The sequence below is a fragment of the Nematolebias whitei genome, chromosome 14 (assembly GCF_014905685.2).
Source record: "Nematolebias whitei isolate Nwh7 chromosome 14, NemWhi1, whole genome shotgun sequence".
NCBI lineage: Eukaryota > Metazoa > Chordata > Actinopteri > Cyprinodontiformes > Rivulidae > Nematolebias > Nematolebias whitei.
In genome coordinates this window covers 46,610,648-46,634,368 of record NC_056511.1, presented here as the reverse complement: position 1 = coordinate 46,634,368, position 23,721 = coordinate 46,610,648, and the positions used below count along the sequence as shown (strand labels likewise).

The 23,721-nt window shown below is 44.9% G+C and overlaps 1 protein-coding gene across 1 annotated transcript in view; it reads left to right on the top strand.

The window, feature by feature from the left end:
• Nucleotides 1-23,721, top strand: part of LOC119420348 (spectrin beta chain, non-erythrocytic 4) — a gene marked incomplete in the record, with an annotated part of 111,203 nt that overhangs the window by 82,901 nt on the left and 4,581 nt on the right. The window contains 9 exon segments of the mRNA XM_037687734.1: nucleotides 895-1,136; nucleotides 1,640-1,778; nucleotides 1,907-1,991; nucleotides 2,560-2,768; nucleotides 4,014-5,422; nucleotides 5,570-5,630; nucleotides 5,724-5,992; nucleotides 14,740-14,910; nucleotides 15,074-15,116. Of these exon segments, the coding sequence (XP_037543662.1) occupies nucleotides 895-1,136; nucleotides 1,640-1,778; nucleotides 1,907-1,991; nucleotides 2,560-2,768; nucleotides 4,014-5,422; nucleotides 5,570-5,630; nucleotides 5,724-5,992; nucleotides 14,740-14,910; nucleotides 15,074-15,116 (2,628 nt within the window).

Genomic DNA, 23,721 nt, shown 5'->3' with positions numbered 1-23,721 from the left:
AAATTCCTTATCGTTATGAGAGAAAATCTGGTTGTGTTGTTGCTAATCCAGCTGATGATTCTCTCCAGTGTCCTCAGTGCTTATTTTTAACATTAATGTAGATTGCAAAGATGTGTTATGTTACAAGATTAACAAATCCAGCTTTGATGATGATTTGTCTGAAGTAAACTAAAAAAGGCAGCTCCAAAAACACGATTTTTTTCTGAAAACAAATTAAAAAACTAGTAGGAAAAAAAACATCCATGAGCAAAGTTGTCAAAGGTCCATTTTAAAATGTCTTTAACCTCATTTGGGGGCCGAGAAGGTATAGAGGTAGGGTAGTCAACCTGGGACCAGAAAGCCACAGGATCAACTCCCCGCCATGCTCGCATGTCGTGGTGTCCTTGAGCAAGACACCTAATTCCCCACTGCTCCCTGGGTGTCTACATAGCTGCCCATTGCTCCACCTGGGTGTATCTCGTGTGATGGGTTAAATGCAGAGAACTAATTTTGCCATTGTATGGGAAAATACAATGATGCCAACACATAGCACTTATCTCTAACAAATATTGGATGGTAAATGGGATAACACTCAAGGCAACAAATCCAATAAATCTATCGTGCAAGTTTTGGGACAGTGACAGGGAGGAAACTGGAGTATCTGGTAAAAACTGACATGTTCTCTTAATCATGTCTGACACATGATTAAGAGAACATGCACACTCCACCCAGAGAGACTCATCTGTGATTGGAACATAATCTTGGAAGGTGATAGTGTTAACTGCCATGCCAATGTGCAATGTGTGTAACAATCAAAGATCCTCTAAAATGTCTAATAAAGTTGCATTTTGTACAAGCTTTCATCGAAGTTCAAGATATTTATCAAACAACCACCATTATTCTCTCTTTGAACAGGTAAGGCAACTGCAGGAGAATGCTGCCCAGTTGAGGACAATCTATGCTGGTGAGAAAGCTGAGGCCATTATGGTCAAGGAACACGAAGTGATGGAGGCATGGAAGGAACTGCTGAGATCTTGTGAAGCCAGTCATATCCAGGTGACTTCTGTAACCGACAAGGTGCAGTTCTTCTCTGTGGTGCGAGAAAACTTAATGTGGATGGAAGGCATCATGGGCCAAATAAGATGGGACGAGCCGAGGTAAGTCTAGTTACCCTGTGTACCTTCTTTTGTCATGAGATAAGCAAAACATGCAGTGTAAATGCAAAACTGCACATTCTTGACCTGAATGACTCTGTGTTCTTGTGTGGACTGAAGGATAGTTGTGCAGAAAAACAGACAAACTAGATCTAATTTTATGATTTCCATTATCCATTTTTTATTAAAGGCATTTACTTATATACCTTTAAATGTATTGTTTATTAAAGGTAATAGGATACAAAATTCACAGCATGATCTCTTCCTCAAACTGGCTCTAATATGAATAGTGCTTTGAAAAAGTATTCATACTCCTTGAATTTTTCCACATTTTATCTCATTAAAGTTTGAGGCGTTAATGCCATCTGATTCTGATCTTATTTGACGTTACGTTTGGACTTTTTAGACATTTACTGTAAAAATTGGTTTTGTGCTCTGTAGAAGTTATGACTTACATACCATATATAACCATTCTCATGGAAATTAATTGGTCCATCCATCCTCAGGGATTTGACAGCTCTGGAAGTGATGATGAAACAACACCAGGAACTAAAAGCCAAAATAGATGGTCGCAGCAAGACCATCCAACAGTGTGCAGATCTTGGCAAGATTCTGATAGCTGCAGGCAACACTGCATCAGAGGAGGTCAGATAACAAACTGCACAGTTTGCCCTACACACATCAAATAAGACACATCCTGAATTTCACACTCTTAAGTTTTTCAGACACCTCAAAATATTGTGTTCATTTCTAAAATCTACTTGTCACAACAGATAAAGGAGAAGTTGGACTGTCTTTTGACTAAGCAAAGGGATCTAGTGGAAAAATGGGACAAGCACCAGGAAAGGTTGCAGTGTAGTAAGTAATTACATAAAACTGATGCGCTAATGTACACAATACTCAGTTGATATGCAAAATACAAATTTAATGCTGCCTATCCTGTAATTCTGAGCTGACGTCACACTTACATCTTAATGCTGACTGTATAAAACTGACATCCCAGTTATAATCCAACACATCAATAGGGCCCCATGGAATTAATTGCATTTTTCCCAAAAAAAAATTCTGAATTGTATTTTTTATGATATAATCATATTTTTTTTAAATAAAGTGTCCAAATATACAGTATAGGCAGCCACAAACAGGTGCTACAGAAGCCTGCAGCAACCAAAATGGTCTCTTTCACGGTGAATGTCAAATGTGAAAAACACTCACAGTAGATTGTTAATAAAAATACATTTAATAAAATGTGATTTTTCACATTTTATAGTAAATTCCATTTTTTGTCTTCAAGTCCATATTACAGAAATTATAGGGCCCTGTATAATAAAAAAACGTTCCTCATAAAACATGAACAAATGTGTAACTACGCACCAGAATAAAATCTGGTGTGATGGTAAACATGTGTGTGTATGATCACTTCCAGAACAAGAAAAATTCCAGTTTGCTCAGGAGACAGTAAAGGCAGAGGCCTGGCTAAAAGCCAAGGAGCCACTTATCTCATCCAAGCAAGAGGGAGAAGAGGCCCATGCCCAAACTGATGAGGTTGAGCAACTCATACTTCGCCATGAGGCCTTCCGCAAGGCTGCTGTAACGTGGAAAGAACGCTTCAGCTCCCTTCGCCAGCTTTCCGCAGTAAGCTTTAATGTAGATAAAAATTCAATCAGTGTGATGGAGTCACGATTGAATGCTGCTTTAGAAAAAACTGACCATGGAATGTTGTGTTTGCTTAGCAGACGTTTGCACATGCCACCATTTGCATTATTTTTAGCTTAAATCAGACTTACAAATATCGCATGTGGTATACCCTCAGTCTGCTTTTCATGCAACATTGTTTATTATTTACTAAAACATACAAACTGAAAAGTTCCTAATTATTTGTTATACTCAAGGGCATCAGAAGCATCCGTAATGTGGGGGGGACACATTGATGTGTGTGTGTGTGTGTGTGTGTGTGTGTGTGCGTGCGCGCGCATATGTGCGCGTGTGTGCGCGCATGCGCGCATTTTAAAAAATGTGTTCACTACTATACAAAAAAGCAACATTTCTCCTAGATTTCCTTTAATTCCACACATTTAAAACCTGTTTCTCACCAAGTTTGTGTAAATTCATCTGTGGGTTAAAGTAATTTTATCTTTAATACACTTTAACACAGAGCGTCAGGTCGACACTATTTGTCTTTATAGAGAAATAAAAACCATCACTAGACTTTTTAACTTGTGTTCAACACTCCTCATGTAAAGGATGTTTGTCATGAAGCTTGAGGACAATAAGGTGTGGGGGTTTAAACACATTTCAACTTTAATGCACCTGAACACACAGAGTCTCTTACACCTGCAGCGTCTCACAGTTACTGCTGAGATAAGATGCTACAGACGTAGCTCCTCTTCTCTCCTCCTAACATGAATATATGTTGATGATCAACCCCCTGGTCAACAACTGCCCGCACTAAGCTGCTAAACTGGCGAGCGAGGTCGGTCCATCTCCTCCACCTGTGCGCGTTTTCTGCCAAAGCAGAAGGAGACGCACAGAAACACTGCAGGTGTTACACTATATTCTGTGACCACTATATATTGTGACCGTGGCTTCGAGGTAATCAGGAAAACCTGGAGTGGAGTTTTAGTGGTTTGATTATTCTCCTATTAATCAAGTGGAATGGATTTGTTCACGAAGAAAGAGAAACTGCACCGCTTGAACTAATGATCCATAGTAAATGTGGGGGGGTCCAAATGAACGTTTTTGGAATGTGGGGGGGACTTGTCCCCTTCACATATAATGGTTGCGATGCCTATGGTTATACTACTACTTTTTGGACCATCACCTTGTATGTTTTAACTTAATTTATGTTAATTTACAAATGTGTTTTAACTATTTCTATAGGCTGAGAAGAAACAAGAGGAGGACAAAAAGACAACTCCGCTTTCTAGTCGAAGGATGTTCCCGTTATCTTGTCTGACTCCCAGTGTTCCTTCGAGCAGTGCTACCTCTTCTTTCTTGAGGCATTCAATACCAGTTCATGTGAAACACAAACCTTTACAAACCAGCTTGGATTTGGGTGCCTGTTCCTCAACCCAGAGATTAACAACAACACTAGCTAGCTATAACACAGTTTTAAATGGATCAGGCTACCATGGACCAGATCAACAAGCAGGAAAGTTGATAAGCACCACATACTTAGGTGTGAACCAACAGACAACTGGAGCTGACTCTGGTTTCTCTGCATCCCAGAGTGGTGGAGCAGACATTTCTACTTACCATGGGGTAAATCACCAAACAGCTGGTAGTGCAGAGAGTTCTGGATACTATGGAGTGACCACTGGCTGTGTAGGTGGTATGCAAAATCATCTATCTGGTGGTAAGTTAGGAAGTTCAGGAAACATCACTCAGCAGCCAAGCAGTGGAAGTCTAGGAAGCCCTGGCTTTCTGACTCAACAAAATATGGGCAGTTCTGGATATTTGGCACAACCACAAAATTTTGGAAGTTCTGTTTATTTGGGACAGCACCCTAATATGGGAAGCTCTGGGTATTTGGCACAACAGCCTAATATGGGAAGCTCTGGGTATTTGGCACAACAGCCTAATATGGGAAGCTCTGGGTATTTGGCACAACAGCCTAATATGGGGAGCTCTGGGTATTTGGCACAACAGGCTAATATGGGGAGCTCTGGGTATTTGGCACAACAGCCTAATATGGGGAGCTCTGGACACCTGGCACAGAATTATCAGGGCAGTGGTGGATTAGGAAGCTCAAGCTATTTGGCACAAAATCATTACAGCAGTGGAAGTTTAGGCAGCTCTGGTTACCTGGTTCAGAGTGGAGGCATCATGGACCCTAAGATGGCATATGCATGGCAGCACCTGAAAGCTGACTTCATGCAGCCCAAGATCAATCACATACACAAAGCTATAAACCCTCTTCTGGAGGCTAGCAGATTGCAGCGAGAACAGTTTGGGGATATTCCAATGGCAGATATGATGGGGCCAGAGTCAGGACTGGAACTTCTTCATGGCCGTCTCCAGAGGGATCCCCGTGGTAGTCGTTCTGATCCACAGATGGACCATCTGAGGCGAGAGCGAGAATATAAACTGGGAAGACAGACCTCCAGTGAACAGGAAATCCAAGCCCGGCTGAATGAGCTGCCACTAATAGTGCGGCAGGAGCGTTACCGGAGGCGCATCGAGAGGCAGTCATCCAGTGAACAAGAGGGCAGCAACAAGCAGAGGCTACAGAGACAGGATTCGAGTGACCTAGAGGGCTCTGTTAAAGATGGCTCTGACAAACGCTCAGGGTATGTAAAATAGGGCTGCTGCTTGCATTTTTTTTTAAACCAATTAAATTGGCTTGACAATTAATTTAGTGGGCACAGTGGGATTTTTAAAGGTTTCATGGTAACTGTTTTATATGTTTGGATGACTTACATCTGTTTCTCTTACAGGGAGAAGAGATCCACCATGGCAGAGATTGTGGAACAGGTCCAGGAGAGAGAGGCAGCACATGTGAGACATATTTGATACACTTTCTCACTGTGTTGTCAATGTTTTGTCACTGATTGATGTAACATTTTCTTTTGTTCTGGTTGACCTTGCTAGGCACGTGGAGAGCCTTATCGTCCTCCTAGCAGTCTCTCAGCACCCGTGACTCGTTCTGATGGACGCCCTCGAGCTCGAGACCGTCCTAAACCTAGGAGGCGTCCCCGTCCAAAAGAACCTGAGGGAACTCGCCGTTCTCGCTCAGCCCCAGCTACTGGTGCCCCAACAACACCCCAGCCACCTTCTCACACAGCTCAAAATGAAGGATTCCTCTACCGTAAAAAGGCCACCAGCACTGACCTTGAAGCTCAACAGAGGAGCCCCAACAGGTACATTAATCTTTCATAATAAAATATTTATTTTCTTTTTATTTATTTTTTATTTAGACAGGTAATCTCTCATTGAAACAGATAGTGTCATTTACGATAGAGACCTGTAGTACAGGCACAGAACATTAGTAACATAAAACAACAATACCATCATTGCATAAGCTCTACAGTGACTGGTCTGAATGACTATCGGCCGGTAGCTCTCACCCCGATAGTCGCTAAATGCATTGAAAAACTGGTCATGACCCACATCAAAGTTAACATCAACATCAACGAGGACCCTCATCAGTACGCATACCGCAAGACTCGATCTACAGAAGACACCATCTCCTCTGTGGTCCACACTGCTCTCACCCACCTGGAGCAGAAGGACTCCTACGTCCATATGCTCTTTGTGGACTTCACATCTGCCTTCAACACCAAGATCCCCCAAACCCTGATGGACAAACTACTCACACCAGGACTAAGTCCCTCTCTATGCAACTGGGTCCTAGACTTCTTAACCAACAGACCACAGTCTGTGAGGATCCACAACTTCTCCTCCTCTACCATAACCCTCAGCACGGACTCCCTCCAGGCCTGTGTGTTGAGCCCTCTCCTGTTCACTCTGCTATTGTATGACTGTGCACCGACCCATCCAGGCTGTCATATTGTAAAGTTTGTAGATGACACAGCAGTGGTTGGATGCATCAAAAATAATGATGAGTCCAGCTACAGACAGGAGGTGGAACATTTGGGGCCTGCTGGTGCAGGAAGAACAAGCTCCACATCAATGTGAAGAAGACAAAGGAGATGGTTGTGGACTTCAGATGGAATAAACACACCTACCCCCCCAACATAGAAGGATCTGCGGTGGAAGTGGTCTCTAGCTACACATACTTGGGTGTGCACCTGAATGACAACCTCAGCTGGTGAAACAAAACTTCCAGCCTGATCAAGAAAGATCATCAGAGACTCTACTTCCTCAGGCAGCTGAGACGAGCTGGTCTGGAAGCTCAGTCCTCACCTCCTTCTACAGGTGTGCAGTGGAGAGCATCCTGTGCTCCAGCATCAACGTGTGGCATGGAGGCTGCACAGCTGCAGAAAGAAAAGCTTTGCAGAGAGTGGTGAAGGCTGCACAGAAGATGTTGGAGTCAACCTCCCCACCATCACAGACATCTACACCTCCAGATGCAGAAAGAGGGCCACCTGCATCATGAAGGACCCCACTCACCCAGCACACACACTTTGTGTCCCACTCCCGTCAGGAAGGAAGTTGAGGAGCATTAAGTGTAGAACCACTAGACTGAGGAACAGCTTCTACCCTGAGACTGTTAGACTCATGAATCTCTAACCAGAATAGTCACTGTGAAAATAACATCATGTTGCTGTCTAAAAAAGTTAAATCCGGTCCTCTGAACATTCAAAAAACAAAACAAAGCAAAACAAAAAAAAATGAAGAAACGTTTCGTCTTCCACCCGAAAGAATTCCTTAGTCTGAGGAGCTGTATTCAGCTCAGTCTTTTAAATAGTACCTTCTCAGAGTGGATCAACCAGTTTTGCTGCTGACAACCAAAACCAGCTTCTCAAATGCTCAAGAAGGACCATCAGCCTAGCAATGGATCATTAGCACACTGATGGCTGTTTACTATTCACAGGGGGCTGAGTGATACTAGCAATAACAGCATTGTAAGGCCCTATTTACACGGACACGATGGGGCAAAAAGTAGTTTTTTTCGTATGTTAATTAGAGGAAAAGATCCGCGTTGACACGGACGGATTTTGTATTTACAAGCATCCGCAGGAATCCCACCCCCCACCCTCCCGAATCCACTGTAGTTACCATGCCAGGTCATTAGATGGCACTGTGAATTTTGTACCTTCACCTAATGCGCATGTGGCATGCGCCTTTCCTGTGAGCTAAAAAGCTCAGCTAACAACATCTTAACAAGTTAAAGCTGGATTTTGGATAAGAGTCGACAGATTTGATGCCAAGCGAGACCGTTTCGTCTAACAGCTCCACACCGGTCACTGAGTGGACCAGAACCGAGTCGATGATGTCGGACTTTACTCCGTGATAATCAGTAGCTGATTTACAACTGCAGGTAAATCAAATGTTCTTAATAATGTTTGCTTGTGTTTTCTTCGGTTACAAAACAACCAACTGAGTTTTTATTTTTATTTTTTCCTGAAAGAAGAAGAAGCTGTGCTTCCACCAGGCGGTCCGGTTCTGAACGAGGCTCAGCCCAGGTGCAGTGCAGGAGGACGTCGAAGAGAGAGATGTTGGAAGAACTATTTATTTAAAATTCCTCTCAGTTGTTTTATTCGATCCATTCAATGCTTTAAGCTGCATTAATCAAAAGAGTGACAGGCTGAACGAGTCTTGCGACATCCAGGATGAAAACAAGAGTCCAGTTCATTCATGCAGTTTACTGTTAACTTGTTTTTAATAGTGTGTTCAGTTTAATTATCAGTATTTGTGTGACATACAGTTTGTGGTGTTGAATAAATAAATAAAAATTAAACCTTATGTCTTCATTTTCAACTTCAGTGTTCACGCTATATGTTTAGCATCATTTTAAATTTGAATCACATAATGTCCAGATAGCTTCATTTAGCTCAGAGCTTCATTATCTCTCATAAATACAGTTTATTATTATTAAACTGTTATTATTTAGCACATTTAGTATGTTCTAGTGCAGCACGACGTGTGCGCGTGCCTCGTTCTATAAACAGCGACATTAGAACTGGATCTGACTGTGTCTCTTCCAACACAGATGTTGGTCACAGCAGCTGAAATCTGATGTAGATTAACTATGAGATTAAAAATATATTCCATCAGTCGTAGGTCTGAAAGCAGTGTATCCGCCGCCATGTTGATAGAAATATAGCGTCTGTCCGCACGTGCGTGTGCGCATGTGGTTTAACACAAAGCCTCAGCGGGAGATGTTTACATTATCAGCGGGCGGTCAGAGAAAAACCTCCACTCTGGAAGGTGGGTTCAGAAACCTCCAGATTCAAAGAGGGGGGCCACTGGTGTCCTGTAAATGATCAGCAGAACCGCAGAGAGGAAGCTGCAGATGCACTCAAAATACACGCCGTGTAAACGGCCCCTGAGAAGGGGACAGTTGAACCCGGAGGCCTCCACCCCTGTTTAATGATGGACGATTTCTTTTCACAAAGATGGCCTCCTTTACTCCTCTCTCAAACCATCGTTACTCTCTATCCAGGATGTGAACATCTTCATCCCTGAAAGAGTGACCGCTGGCCTGGAGATGAGTGTAGACCACAGAGTCTTGGCCTGATGTTGTTGCTCTTCTGTGCTGGGCCATCCTTTTGGCCAGTGGCTGTTTAGTTTCCCCGATGTAAGACTGATCACAGCCCTCCTGACACTGAGCAGCATACACAATATTACTCTGTTTGTGCCGGGGGACTGGATCTTTGGGATGAACCAATCTTTGCCATAATGTATTTTGGGGTTTAAAAGCCACTGGGATGTTGTGTTTAGAAAATAAACGTCTCAGTTTCTCTGATACTCCCTCAACATACGGAATGACCACTGGTCTGGGTCTGGGTTCCTCCTTTTCACCTGATGGCTGACTGGAGTCCTGTTTGGGTTTCTTCTCTGCTTTCAAGAAGGCCCAGTTAGGATATCCACATTGCTCTAGAGCCTGTCTTGTGTGGGATTTCTCCTTCTGCCTGGCTCCTGAGTTAGTGGGGACGCTGTCTGCTCTGTGGTACAGAGTCCTGATGACTCCTAACTTGTGCTCCAAAGGGTGATGGGAGTCAAACTGCAAATACTGGTCTGTGTGGGTGGGTTTGCAGTACACCTCAGTTTGCCAATGTCCTCTATCAGAGACTGAGACCTCACAGTCCAAGAAAGCCAACCTGCCATTTTTTTCATCTTCTCGTGTGAACTTGATGTATTTATCCACAGAGTTGATGTGGTCAGTAAAATGTTGGACTTCCTGGGATTTAATTTTAACCCTGGTGTCATCAACATACCTGAACCAATGACTTGGTGGTGTCCCTGAAAAGGACGTCAAGGCTCTCTTTTCTACCTCCTCCATGTACAGGTTGGCAACAATAGGAGAAACTGGAGACCCCATAGCACACCCATGTTTCTGCCTATAATATTGCTCCCCATGTGTGAAGTAGGTTGACTGCAGGCATAGTTTCAAGAGTTGACACAGTTGTTCTGTGGAAAGTGTGGTCCTGCTGCTCAGAGTGGTGTCTGATTTTAATCTTAAACTGACCACTACTACTGCATCATCAACAGGAATGCACGTAAAGAGTGATGTGACGTCAAAAGAGACCATTGTTTCATCAGTCTCCATGAAGACATCCCTCACCTTATCCACAAAGTCCATGGTGTTCTGTATGTGATGTTCTGAGCTGCCAACTAAAGGGATGAGTACAGATGCCAGATATTTGGAAATATTGTAAGTGGCAGAGTTAATCATGCTAACAATTGGTTTTAAAGGTTCACCTTGTTTGTGGATTTTAGGTAAACCATACAGACTAGATGTGGCCTCCCCTGGGTATAGTCTGTGTTACAGAAAACGGTCAGTAGCTTTGTCCTGTTCCAAAATTTTCAGGCAATCTATCGACTTCTTGTACCCACTTCCTGGATCTCTTTTCAGAGGTGCATAAGTGTTTAAGTCACTAATGAGTGTCATAGCTTTCTCTTGATAGTCTTTCTGGTTCAAAATCACTGTGCACCTTCCTTTGTCTGCTGGGATAATTATGATGTTTTTGTCCTTGCTAAGAGTGGTGAGTACGTCCCTTTCCTCTCTACTGATGTTAGAAGGTGGTGATTTGGCATTGCTGAGGCAGGCTGAAACTTTGATTCTGAGTTGTTCTGCTTCACCCGCTTTAATTTTGATGTTGCGGATGGCTGATTCTGTGGCTGTGATCATCTTCACCAGAGGAATTCTACTTGGTGCAACCGCAAAGTTCAGTCCCCTGGCAAGAATCTCTGTCTTCGGCTGGGTGAGCTGTCTGTCAGATAAATTCTTCACCCACTTTTCTGTCTCACTGGCATGTAATTGTCAATTGACACGACCACCTCCAGTAATCTGAGAGAAAGGTGGGTGGTCATAGAAGACCTATTTAATGAATATATACTTCTCCCTGGGCTGATTGACTTCCCTGGCATGGAGGAGCCAGAGTGCTGCAGGAGAAGCACAGGTTGGAGCCACTCCTCCAACCATCTGTTGTCTTAACCTCCACGAGTCTTAGTCCTCCACCAGTCTCGAATTACCCGGCTGCATAACCAGTCCCGGACTCCCCGGCTGCAGAACTAGTCCCGGACTCCCAGGCCACAGAGCCTATTTCTAAAGGAAGATCTGAGCCCAGAAAGAGTTCAAGCCTCCTCTTGATTCTGGCTCACACTGCCCTCACCACAGGAGCGGTCATAGGAATAAAAGCCCAGACCCTCTCTACTTGAAATTCTCCCCACACATCCAGAAGAGCAGTGGAGATTTTCAATGGGGGGGGGGGGGTACCTGATCCTCTGCTCACCTGAAGGACGAGCAGGCTCAGAGTCCCCAGTTCTAGAGTCCCCAGTTCCAGAGTCTCCAGTTCCAGAGTCCCCAGTTCCATATTCCCCAGAGACCTTGACGACCACAGGGGTCTCAGCTCTGTTGACACCTCCATGACCACAAAGGGTCTCAGCTTTGTTGACGCCTCGACGACCACAGAGGGTCTCAGCTCTGTCGACACCTTGACGACCACAGAGGGTCTCAGCTCTGATGCCTCCAGTGGGTTCCACACCTCCAGTGGGTTCCATGCCTCCAGTGGGTTCCACGCCTCCAACGGGTTCTGCACCTCCAGTGGGTTCTGTGTCCCCGGAGGGTCCCACGTCAGCTGCATCGTCTGAGGTCTCCATGTCTCCTGTTGAGGTTTTCACGTCCTCGAGGGGTTCATTGTCTCATCCAGGGTCTTCATCTTATCCAGGGTCGTTGTCTTAACCTGTGGTCCCTGCTTCTCTTGGAGTCTCTAAGAAGAGTCCAAGCTAGCCCCTACCAACAAAGAGTCCGAGCCAGCCCCTGCCGATGAAGAGTCCGAGCCAACCCCTGCCAATACTTACGGAGGTCTCTGTGCCGTCTTCAGCACCTGGGGTTTCTTCCCCTCGTCCAGGTTCCTCACCTCAGGTCCACACCTCGCCTCAGGTCCACGCCTCACCTTGGGTCCATGCCTCGCCTAAGTTCCATGCTTCACCTGGGTTCCACGCTTCGCCTAGGTTTCACACTTGAACTGGGTTCCACGCTCCACCTTGGTCCCTGACCTCACCTTGGTCCCTCTCCTTGCTTTGGTCCTACGCCTCACCTTGGTCCCAAGCCTCACCTTGGTCCCACGCCTCGCCTTGGTCCCATGCCTCGTCTTGGTTCTCCACCTTGCCCAGGCTCCTCGCCTTGTCCCAGTTCCTCGCCTGACTTACCCCAGGGTTTTTGGACAAGGTCTGCCTTGGGACGGTCGCATTCTTTTTGTTTTGTTCCTAGTGTGTGTTTCCTGTCCTGGTCCCCCTCATGTGTTTTCTTGTGCCCTCTGGCCTTTTCTCCCCCTCCTCCCACCCAAGTCTCTGTGGGGAGGGCTTTAGGATGTCTGGAGACACCCTTTGGGGGTGGGGGGACTGTAGGGGTTGTGGTTTTTTCCTTAGGTGTCGTGTTTATGTCCTGCGTCTTCAGTCTCTGTCTCCTGGCATCTGTGACACAGGTGCCTTCACTTTAGCCCCTTATCCACAGGTCCGGTTCCTGTAGGACCCTATTGGAGCTTATTTAGGCCGGTTTCGGTGGGACTGGTTTATTTCTGTCTCCACAGTGCCCATAGTTCCCCTTTAGTGGGCGTATAGTTAACCTTTAGTGGGCGGATCATTAATGAAATGAGAAATTGCAAATGGCGGATCTGTGTTTTGAAAAGTTTCTGAAAGATCCAGTGACTCCTCCCCCTGACCAATCAGTGACCGACAGTGCGCTGACGTCACATCTGGACCCAACAAGAACCAGACCTGGGACCCCAGAGAAGTAAGTCCCAAAAATCGTGCGGGTTCCACCGCTGAAGGCGCTGTGGAGACACTACGCAATCGGCCCTAACTAGTTACATAGGAGCACCAAAAGGCCCTGTGGATAAGGGGCTTTTGTCTGATTGGTGTTTTCCTCTATATAAGTCTGTCTCTGTGTTAGTCTTTGTCCTGGCATTGTCTACTGCTCACCGTTGATGACCTGTCTGTTTTGTAAGTACTACCTGTCCATTCTTGTTTGATTTTACTGCCCTGTCAGCTCTTTTTTTTTAATAAATCCTTTATTTTTATATATATATATATATATATATACTGAGCCCTCGCCTGCTTGCCTGCACAACTGGGTTCACCAGCACCAATCGTGACAGTCCTTACTTCTGTTGAAGTCACACTGAGGAACTCCTCTTACGGTGGTGAAGTGAGTCTTGCGCTGGGTAGTCTATTTGGGTTCAATGCCCACTTCAAAGTAGGCATTGAACATGTTAAGAGCATCAGGCAATGATGGGTTCCTAGAGTATTGTGCACCCCTGCTTTTATAGTCTGTTATGCACTTAATGCCCATCCACATGCTCCGTGGTTCTTATAAGGAGAAATGTCCTTGGCTCTTCCATGTGTATGATGCTTTGGCCCTCTTAATACCAGCAGCCAGCTCTTTCCTTGGCCTCCCCAGTTCCTGTGAGTCGCCAGACCTGAAGGCAGTATCTCTGGCTTTCAGCAGGGTACGGTCCTCTGTGTTCAGCCAGGGTTTCTGGTTCGGGTAGCACTTCACAGTCCTAGTGGCGTTTACATCTTCATAACACTTGCTGATAACACTTTACGCTTGCTAACACTAGCTCCCACAGTGGTGGCAGCATCATGCTTTGTGAGGGGTTTTCATCAGCAGGGACTGGGAAACTTGTCAAAGTAAAAATGAATCAAGCAAAGACAATTTCTTCTGAGGAATTTTTTTGCTTCTTCAAAATGATAGTTAAGTCGTGTAAATACAATATGCAGTGCCCTCCCAAAAGAATTCAATCTACTTCTCAGGATTTAATGTAACAAAATGAGTAGAATGCAGAGGGAGAATAGTTAACGCAACCCACCACAGTTTTTGTTGCGACAAAGAAATATTTTATGAATATATTAACAAAACTATTCACATTTGTGTTTCTGCACTACCACAAATCAGACCTCTTTTTCTGCAGTGCGTCCCTGAAAAATCTTAATTTGAAGGGGTACAGTACCAAACATGGATCTGTTATCAAATAGTAAAGTAAATGTGAGGGAACTGAGATAATTACATGTAGCTCTGAAAAATTTCAGGAAGAAAAAAGTTTGCAGTGTTTAGTCAATAGGGTTCTATTTTTGTTGTTGTTGCATCTGTTTTATTGACTGTGCCTTATGTGTTAGATATTGTCTATATTAAAACACACATGGATGAAAGCAATTTTTATATTTTTGAAAAGAATTGTTCATTGAACATGGTTGGGATCAACAGATCATTTTTAAAGTGATTTTCTTTCAAATAGGTGTCAGTAGTTGGTACCTTATCAGCAGTGGCATGAGTCATATAGTGCAAAATGTGGATAAAAGGGTGTAAGTCTTTGTCTAGACTAGGCTAAAGGGTTGCTAGTCAAGGGGTCATTATATTTTGTATTGTTTTTTAGGCCTATAAAATAATTTATTATTCAAAAATTTCATCCTTGTGTGAAAGAATGCTACCTTAGCTTAAATTCAACCTCTGCACATTCATTATTCATTTTTACAGCAAATCCTGGGTGAACGTATACTGTGTGCTGAAAGATGGAATGATGACTTTCTACAAAGATGCTAGGAACCACACCACAACATACAATGGAGAGCCCACTGTTGACCTCAGTAACTGCTCATTTGATCCTTCAGTGGGGTACAAGAAGAAGAAAAATGTCTTCATTTTGCAGTAAGAAATATTACCTTGAAGCATATGTACAACTGAATTGTAATTTTGTTGTAATTTTTGCACTTTGTTGTATTTTTTTACAATTGCACTAATTGTACTTTAGAAAATATTTTGGGTTGTGTACAGAAAACGCTAACACACTTTTTTTTATCTTTTGTCAAAGAGTAAACGATGGAACCAATTTAGTCTTTCATGCAAGAGATGAGGTAAGAGCCCTTTTACATACATTTAACATGTCTGATTTGTTCAGAACACACTGTAATGAGGTAATGAAGAACTTGGTCAGTTAACTAACAAAATAAATAACTTATTGCAATTTTTGCAGACTCTGTCAATATGTCCACACAGTGTTATATGATACACTTAATCTGCAAAAAATGTCATCACCTTAGCGTGGTGGAGGAGTTTGTGTGCCTAAATGATCCTAGGAGCTATGCTGTCGGGGGCAATTATAATTGCCCCTGGTAGGGTCTCCCAAGGCAAAGAGTGATTCCAAAGACGTTTGATGAACAACATAAATCAAGGAAATCAGTGTCCCTTGCCCAGACGTGGGTTACTGGGGCCCTACCCTGGAGCCAGGCCTGGGGGAGGGGCTCATCGGCGAGCGCCTAAAACAGGGTCTCCACCCATGGGGCCTGGTCAGGCTTAGCCCAAAGGAGCAACATGAGTTTGCCTTCCTGTGGACCCACCACCTTCAGGAGGGGCTATAAAAGTCGGGTGCATGATGCTATGGGCAGTGGCCAAAGGTGGGGACCTTGGCACTCTGACCCTTGAGCTTGTGCGCGAGATTGAGAGGTACTGACTAGCTATAGTTGGACTCAGCTCAACGTACAGCATGAGCTCTGGAACCTATCTCCTTGAAAGGGGCTGGACCTTATTCCACTCTGGAGTTGCCCATGGTGAGAAGTGTCGAGCTGGTGTGGGCTGATAGTAGCCCCCCAACTTGGTGCCTGTGTGTTAGAGTTTTTCCTAGTAGATGAGAGGGTAGCGTCTCTGCACTTTCAGGTAGGTGGATGGGCTTTGACTGTCATTTGTGCCTATGTGCCAAATGACAGTTCAGAGTATCCAGCCTTCTTGGAGTCCTTGGCAGGGGTACTGGAAGATGTGGCAGATGGGGACTTGTTTATTCTGCTGGGGGACTTCAATGCCCATGTGGGAAATGACAGTGTGACCTGGAGGGACGTGATTGGGAGGAACAGCCTCTCTGGTCTGAACTCAATTCAATTCAATTCCATTCAAAATACTTTATTAATCCCAAAGGGAACTCGTTATCCTCATTTCAATAAGAGATGTTATAGATGCTGATGCTGTAGACAAGAAGGATCTTTTGTAAAGGTCCATCCCACAGTAGATCCTAAGAAACTGGCTGCAGATGCCGTCCGATCCGTCCACCCAGACTCGGTTGGCCTCTCTGTTACCTCGGGCTGTAGGACCGCCCGAATGCCGGGCAGAACTCCTCCCAGAGAGATGGTCACTCCTCCCAGCAGTCTGCCGAGCTCCTCGTCGCTGCGGACAGCGAACTGTAGGTGCTGAGGGACGATCCTGTGCTTCTGCTGTCATGAGCCGTGTTTCCTGCTAGTTGCAGGATCTCAGTGGTCAGGCACTCGAGTGCAGCTGGCAGGTAGATGAGAATGCGTCCACAGAACATCCTTTCAACTATCCTGATGCATGCTCAATAATCCAGGTAGAAAAATCAAAAAAAGTTAAATCTGGTCCTCTGGACATTCAAAAAAAAACCAAAGCAAATCAACAAAAAAATGTAGAAACGTTTCGTCTCTCATCCGAGAGACTTCCTCAGTCTGAGGAGCTGTATTCAGCTCAGTCTCTTAAATAGCACCGTCTCAGAGTGGATCAACCAGTTTTGCTGCTGACAACCAAAACCAGCTGATCACATGCTCAAGAAGGACCATCAGCCTAACAATGGATCATTAGCACCTGATGGCTGTTTACTGTTCACAGAGGGCTGAGTGATACTAGCAATCACAGCATTGTAAGAGGGGGACAATTGAACCCGGAGGCCTCCACCCCTGTTTAACGATGGACAATTTCTTTTCACAAAGATGGCCTCCTTTACTCCTCTCTCAAACCATCGTTCCTCTCTGTCCAGGATGTGAACATCTTCATCCCTGAAAGAGTGACCGCTGGCCTGGAGATGAGTGTAGACCGCAGAGTCCTGGCCTGATGATGTTGATCTTCTGTGCTGGGCCATCCTTTTGGCCAGTGGCTGTTTTGTTTCCCCGATGTAAGACTGATCACAGCCCTCCTGACACTGAACAGCATACACAACATTACTCTGTTTGTGCCGGGGGACTGGATCTTTGGGATGAACCAGTCTTTAATGTATTTTGGGGTTTAAAAGCCACTGGGACGTTATGTTTAGAAAATAAACGTCTCAGTTTCTCTGATACTCCCTCAACATATGGAATGACCACTGGTCTGGGTCTGGGTTCCTCCTTTTCACCTGTTGGCTGACTGGAGTCCTGTTTGGGTTTCTTCTCTGCTTTCAGGAAGGCCCAGTTAGGATATCCAAATTGCTCTAGAGCCTGTCTTGTGTGGGATTTCTCCTTCTGCCTGGCTCCTGAGCTAGTGGGGACGCTGTCTGCTCTGTGATGCAGAGTCCTGATGACTCCTAACTTGTGCTCCAAAGGGTGATGGGAGTCAAACTGCAAATACTGGTCTGTGTGGGTGGGTTTGCGGTACACCTCAGTTTGCAAATGTCCTCTATCAGAGACTGAGACCTCACAGTCCAAGAAAGCCAACCTGCCATTTTTTACATCTTCTCGTGTGAACTTGATGTATTTATCCACAGAGTTGATGTGGTCAGTAAAATGTTGGACTTCCTGAGATTTGATTTTGACGACACCTGGGTTATAGAGATATTATTTGTGTAGGTGTTGTGCTTTCCCTGGTCTCTGTCTCCCTCTAGTGTTCTATATTTGTCTGCTTCCCCTCTGATGTTTGCGCCTCTGATGTTTCACAGTTGTTCTGTGTTAGTCTCGTTAGTGTGTGTGTGTATTTAAGTCTGTTTGCCTGCGTCCGTCATTGTCTGGTCATTGTCTGGTCATTGTCTGGTCATTGTGTCACTGCGATGACTGTCATGCTCCTCGTGTCCTGCTCCTCATATCCTGTGTCCTGTCCCATGATTTATGTAAGTCTGCTGCTCCGTCAGCCATCTTTATTTTGTAAATAATAAATTATTCATTTATATTCCCTGAGTCCTGCTTGCCTGCCTGCACCAATTGGGTCTCCTACCTAGAAATCAGTGGATCCTAAGAAACTGGCTGCAGATGCCGTCCGAGGCGTCCATCAAGACTTGACTGGCCTCTCGGTTCCCCCGGGCTGTAGGACCACCCGAATGCCGGGCAGAACTTCTCCCAGAGCAATGGTCACTTCTCCCAATAGCCTGCCTAGCTCCTCATCGCTGCAGCCAGCCAGTTGTAGGTGCCGAGGGACAATCCTGTCCTTCCGCTGTCATTAGCTGTGTTTCCTGCTAGTTCCAGGATCTCAGTGGTCAGGCACTCGAGCACAGCTGGCAGGTAGATGAGAATGCATCCACAGAACATCCTTTTCACCTCATTTGAGATTTGGGGCTGTAGTTGAGATATTATTTGAGCTTTTGAGATGTTAATCAGCTGCTCCTGATTGTAGAAAACTACCTTGTTGCCATGGTTACGTATCATAACAAATGTCCAAAACCAAAAAAGTTTCAGTAAAAATCCTTCCAGCTGCACAGCATCCGATACCAGAGGAAACAATCATAAAAAAAAAGTGATTTACATGCAGAAAAAGAGGAATTAAATTGATTGATTGATTATTAATTCAAGCAGTGTTCTGTTATTGAACTTCTGTGCTACTCATTGTTTCTCCATCACAGACACCATGTTTGAACATAAGGGAGTCCATAAATGCACTTGGCACCAGGACACCCTAGGTCGTAGATTGATGATCGACTTTGTAGTTGTGTTTGCTGATTTGCAGCCGTTTGTTTTGGACACTTTGTGACGAGATGAGCTGAGTTGTCAACTGATCACCACCTGGTAGTAAGTTGGATCAGATTGAATCGGGGGATTTTGGGATTGGTCTGTCTATAACCATGGCTGAGCTCACTGAGGTATTTAAAGAGCTCTGCGGCGGCAGGGCTCTGGGAGTAGATGAGATTCATCCTGATTTCCTTAAGGCTCTGGATGTTGTGGGGCTGTCTTGGTTGACACTTTGCAACATTGTGTGGATATCAGGGGCAGTGCCACTGGATTAGCAGACTGGGGGGTGGGGGGGGGGTTCCCCCCTTCAAAAAAAGGGGACTGGGGGGTGTGCTCCAATTATAGGGGCATCACTTTCCTTAGCCTCCTTGATAAGGTCTATTCAGGGGTACTGGTTAAACGAGTCTGATCGTTGGTCGAACCTCAGATCCAGGAGGAACAATGCAGGTTCTGTCTTGGCCGTGGAACATTGGATCAGCTCTTTGCCCTCACTAAGGTCCTCGAGAAGTCATGGGAGTTTGCCCATCCAACCTATGTGAGTTTTGTGGATTTGGAGAAGGCATTTGACTGTGTTCTTCAAAACACACTGTGGAGCGTGTTCCGTGAGTATAGGATTAGGGGGCCGTTGCTATGGGCTGTTCGGTTCCTACACAAGCCATGCGAGTTTGGTTTGCATTGTCAGTAGTAAGCCAGACCCCTTCAGGGTGGGAGATGGACTCTGCCAGGGCTGCCCGTCGTCACCGATTCTGTTCATAATGTTTATAGACAGAATTTCTTAGTGCAACAAGGGGGCGTAGGGACTCTGGTTTGGTGGCCTCAGGATTCCTTCTCTGCTATTTGCCATGATGTGGTCCTGCTGGTGTCATCGTGCCATGATCTTCAGCTCACACTGGAGCAGTTCATAGCCGAGTGTGAAGCAGCTGGGATAAGAATCAGCACCTTCATGTCTGAGGTCATGGTCCTGAATCGGAAAAGGGTGGATTGCTCTCTTCAGGTCGAGGGTGAGGTTCTGCCTCAAGTGGAGGAGTTCAAGTATCTTGGGGTTTTGTTCACTAGTGAGGGCAGAATAAAGCGTGAGATCGACAGACATATTGATGGGGTGTCTGCAGAATTGCGGACTTTGTGCCAGTCCATTGTAGTGAAGAAAGAGCTGACATGTAAGGCAAAGTTTTCTGTTTATTGGTCAGTCTATGTTCCTACCCTCACCTATGGTCACAAACTCTGGGTAGTGACCAAAATAATATGATTGCAGATACAGGAGGTTGAAATGAGTTTCCTCCACATGGTAGCTGGACACTCCCTTAGAGATAGGATGAGAAGTTCAGTTATCTGGGAGAGACTTGGAGTAGAACGGCTGCTCCTCCACATCGAGAGGAGTCAGTTGAGGTGGATAGGGCATCTAGGAAGGATGCTCCCTGGGTGCTTCCCTAGGGAGGTGTTTTGGGGATGTCCGAATGGAAGGAGACCACGGGGAAGACCCAGGACATGCTGGAGAGACTATGTCTCTCAGTTGGCCTGGGAACGCCTTGGAATCCTCCCAGAAGAGCTGGAAGAGGTGGTTATGGAAAGAGATATCTGGGCTGGCTGCTCAAGCTGCTATCCCTGCGATCCAACTTCAGAACAAGCAAAAGATAATGGATGAACAGATGGATGGATATATATGTATATGTACATCCATCCATATTGGTATATATATTAGTGCTGGGCAAAGATTAATTTTTTTTTAATTGCGATTAATCATAAATATTTTTCTGATTAATCTTGATTAGTATGCACAAAATTAAAAAATTATTAAAGATGTTTAGAACATTTTTAAGGTCCTGTTTTAAATAATCAATCAACCTTTATTTAGACAGGTAAATCCCATTGAGCCTCGAGGACTCATTTACAAGAGAGACCTGATTTCAACAAAGAAAGATGACAACAATGGACAACAGCAACAACAATAAACAGTTATAAAAAGTCATACTGCAGGGTTTTTTGTTGTTTTTTTACAAATAGGATAGCTAAAAGGAAAAGGTAGCAACAACAAAAAAAAAACAGCTAGATTCTAAGGCGAATGTAGAAAACCAAAAACAGGAACAATAAACAATGTTCAATACATTAAAAAGGCACTTTTTAACAGTAGTGTTCTCCTAACAATTAAAGTATTTCTAATAACATAAACATGAACATATCAAATATGAAATCAAAGCTATTTGCCAGGGCAAAATGTTTTTAGTTTATTTTAGAGATAAAATAAAAAAAATTCCTTCAAACCCAAAACCACAGTCATAACAGATTAACAACAAATTCAAAAATAGACATGTTTGTTCTGAGGAGTTACAAGTATAAACCTTTTTTAAATCAGGAGCATCATGAACAGTTTATTTCCTGATGCTTCTCAATGATCCAGGTAAATACACTAAATTTAACAACATTAAGGGGCCATTTACACTGCGTGTATTTTGAGTGAATCTGCTCCTTTCTCTCTGCGATTCTGCTGTTCATTTACACAACACCAACACCTCTTTGAATTTGGAGGTTTCTGAATCCACCTTCCAGAGTGGAAGTTTTTCGCTGACCGCCCGCAGATAATGTAAACATCTCCCGCTGAGGATTTGTGTTAAACCACATGCGCACACGCACACACACACACACACACACAGACAGCATTTCTATCAACATGGTGGCAGACACAGTGCTTTCTGAACTACGACTGATGGAATATATTTTTAATCTCGTAGTTAATCTACGTCAGATTCTAGCTGCTGTGATCAACATCTGTGTTGGAAGAGACACAGTCTGATCCAATTCTAATATCGCTATTTATATTCAAAAAGCGTTCAATACAAAAAACCTGTTAAGGCATGCTCACACATCGCGCTACACAATAACATACTTAAATGTGCAACATTTTTCAGTCAGGTCATCTGGACAGTTTCTTTTTTTGTGCTGAAACGTTTCGCCTTCGATCCAGAAGGCTTCATCAGTCAAGGAAACACACAACAAAACTGATTCTTCCCCCAAAAGCTTACTGCAAAGTGGAACAAACCAGTTCTGCTTGTGATAAGATGGTCTCTTTGGTACGCCCCTCCTCCATTGCCGGCCCTCTTCCTTGTTGTCAGTCTTGTCAAACTGGTTGAAAACAACAAAGTCCATGCTCAATAATCCAGGTATAAAATCCAACATTTTTCCAGTCAGGTCATTTTAAATGTGCTAAATAATAAATTTAACAATAATAATAAACAATATATATGTTAGTGTGAGATATATAATGAAGCTCTCTGAGTTAAATGAAGTTATCTGGACATGTAATTCTTTTTTTTCTTCCCCTTGTCCTGTCCAACATTGTGACACTTAGAATTATTGTGTGAGTGTCAAAGTGATGCCCAACAGATTTACTTTCACAAGCAGAGCATCATGGCTGGCCTTAAAGCTCCACTTGATATATAAATTAAATTTTATTAGAATTTGCTTTGGGTTTGTTCCAGATGTAATGGACACGGGGACGGAAAACAAAGAAGATAACAAAGCAGAAAAGTTAGAGAATAGTTAAAATGTAAAGAAGGAGAGAGGGATAGAGGAGAGAGAGAGATAAAGAGAACACAAATCAACATCGTTGAAGTCTGACTCTAGACCTGCAGAAAGAGAAAGACGAGACAAAACTGAGAAACCACAACAACAAACAACTTATATAATGATACTTATGACATCATTAGAAAGTATTTTATACAGTACATGGTAATACAATATATATTTAGTGTCCACCACAACCCAACTGAGTGTGTATCTGATAAACACCTGGATCTAAACACCTGTGTGAGCATGATGTCACTATAAGGTTTCTCCATAAAAATGTTCAATAGTGGATGTGGGGACCCACAGACCCATCCCCACAGGACATGAAGGTAACACAGGGAAGACCGGAACCACAGACACACAGTGGCCCCCAAGCCCGGAGCTCAGGGAGTCCCCCAACAGGGACACCCGCACCCCCCAGAGAGAGAAGCAGAGGGAAGCTCCGGGCGACCCCCAGCAACCACAATGCAGAAACCCCAGGAGGCTGTAGTGATGAGTCCACAAGCCGCGCCAGCAAACCGCCCCTCCAGAGTAGATCTAGCCATGGACCCCGAGTCCCAAGTCCGAGGTCATACCACCCCCCCAACAGAGGCCCGACAGAGCCAGGGCACCCAGGCCCCAGCTGGCAGCCACCAGGGCGGGCCTGCACACACCCCACCACCCAGCCCCAGATGCTGAGAGCTGCCAATGCATCGGCGACAGGGGGGACCCACCACCGGAGGGGAGCACGACAGGGGGAAGTAGACCCCACATTAAATGGGGGGCCCAAATTGATCCAAGACAGAGGACCACTTAAAATCCAACTCAAGACATAAACAGGCACACAGAGACGTTGGGCCATCCATGCACCCCACCCACCCGACAGTGACCTCAAGTCAGTCCCAAGCTGGGGGTCAGAGCAGCAGCTGAGGAAGGCCGGCCCAGCGCACCAATGATCAGGCACCCCAACAGCCCGACACCACAGGCCCAGACACGCCCTGGCAATGAAGCCATGCCCCCGACCACCGCCATACACCACCAACGACCACACACAGACAACCACAGCCAATCCCCCGCTGGAACCCGGCAGCCACCCCAGCCAAAGGGCCGGCCATCGCAACCAGGAACCCTGATCAAAAGATCTAAACAACCCAGGGAGAAACGGAGCACCGGCCCCATCCACAATTGCCCCCCCCAAGAACCAACACCCACCCACAGCCCAGACCCAGACCAGGCAACCTACCGCCCCTCCCTGCCCCCGACCCCAAATCAAACGGCAAACGAGGGTTTA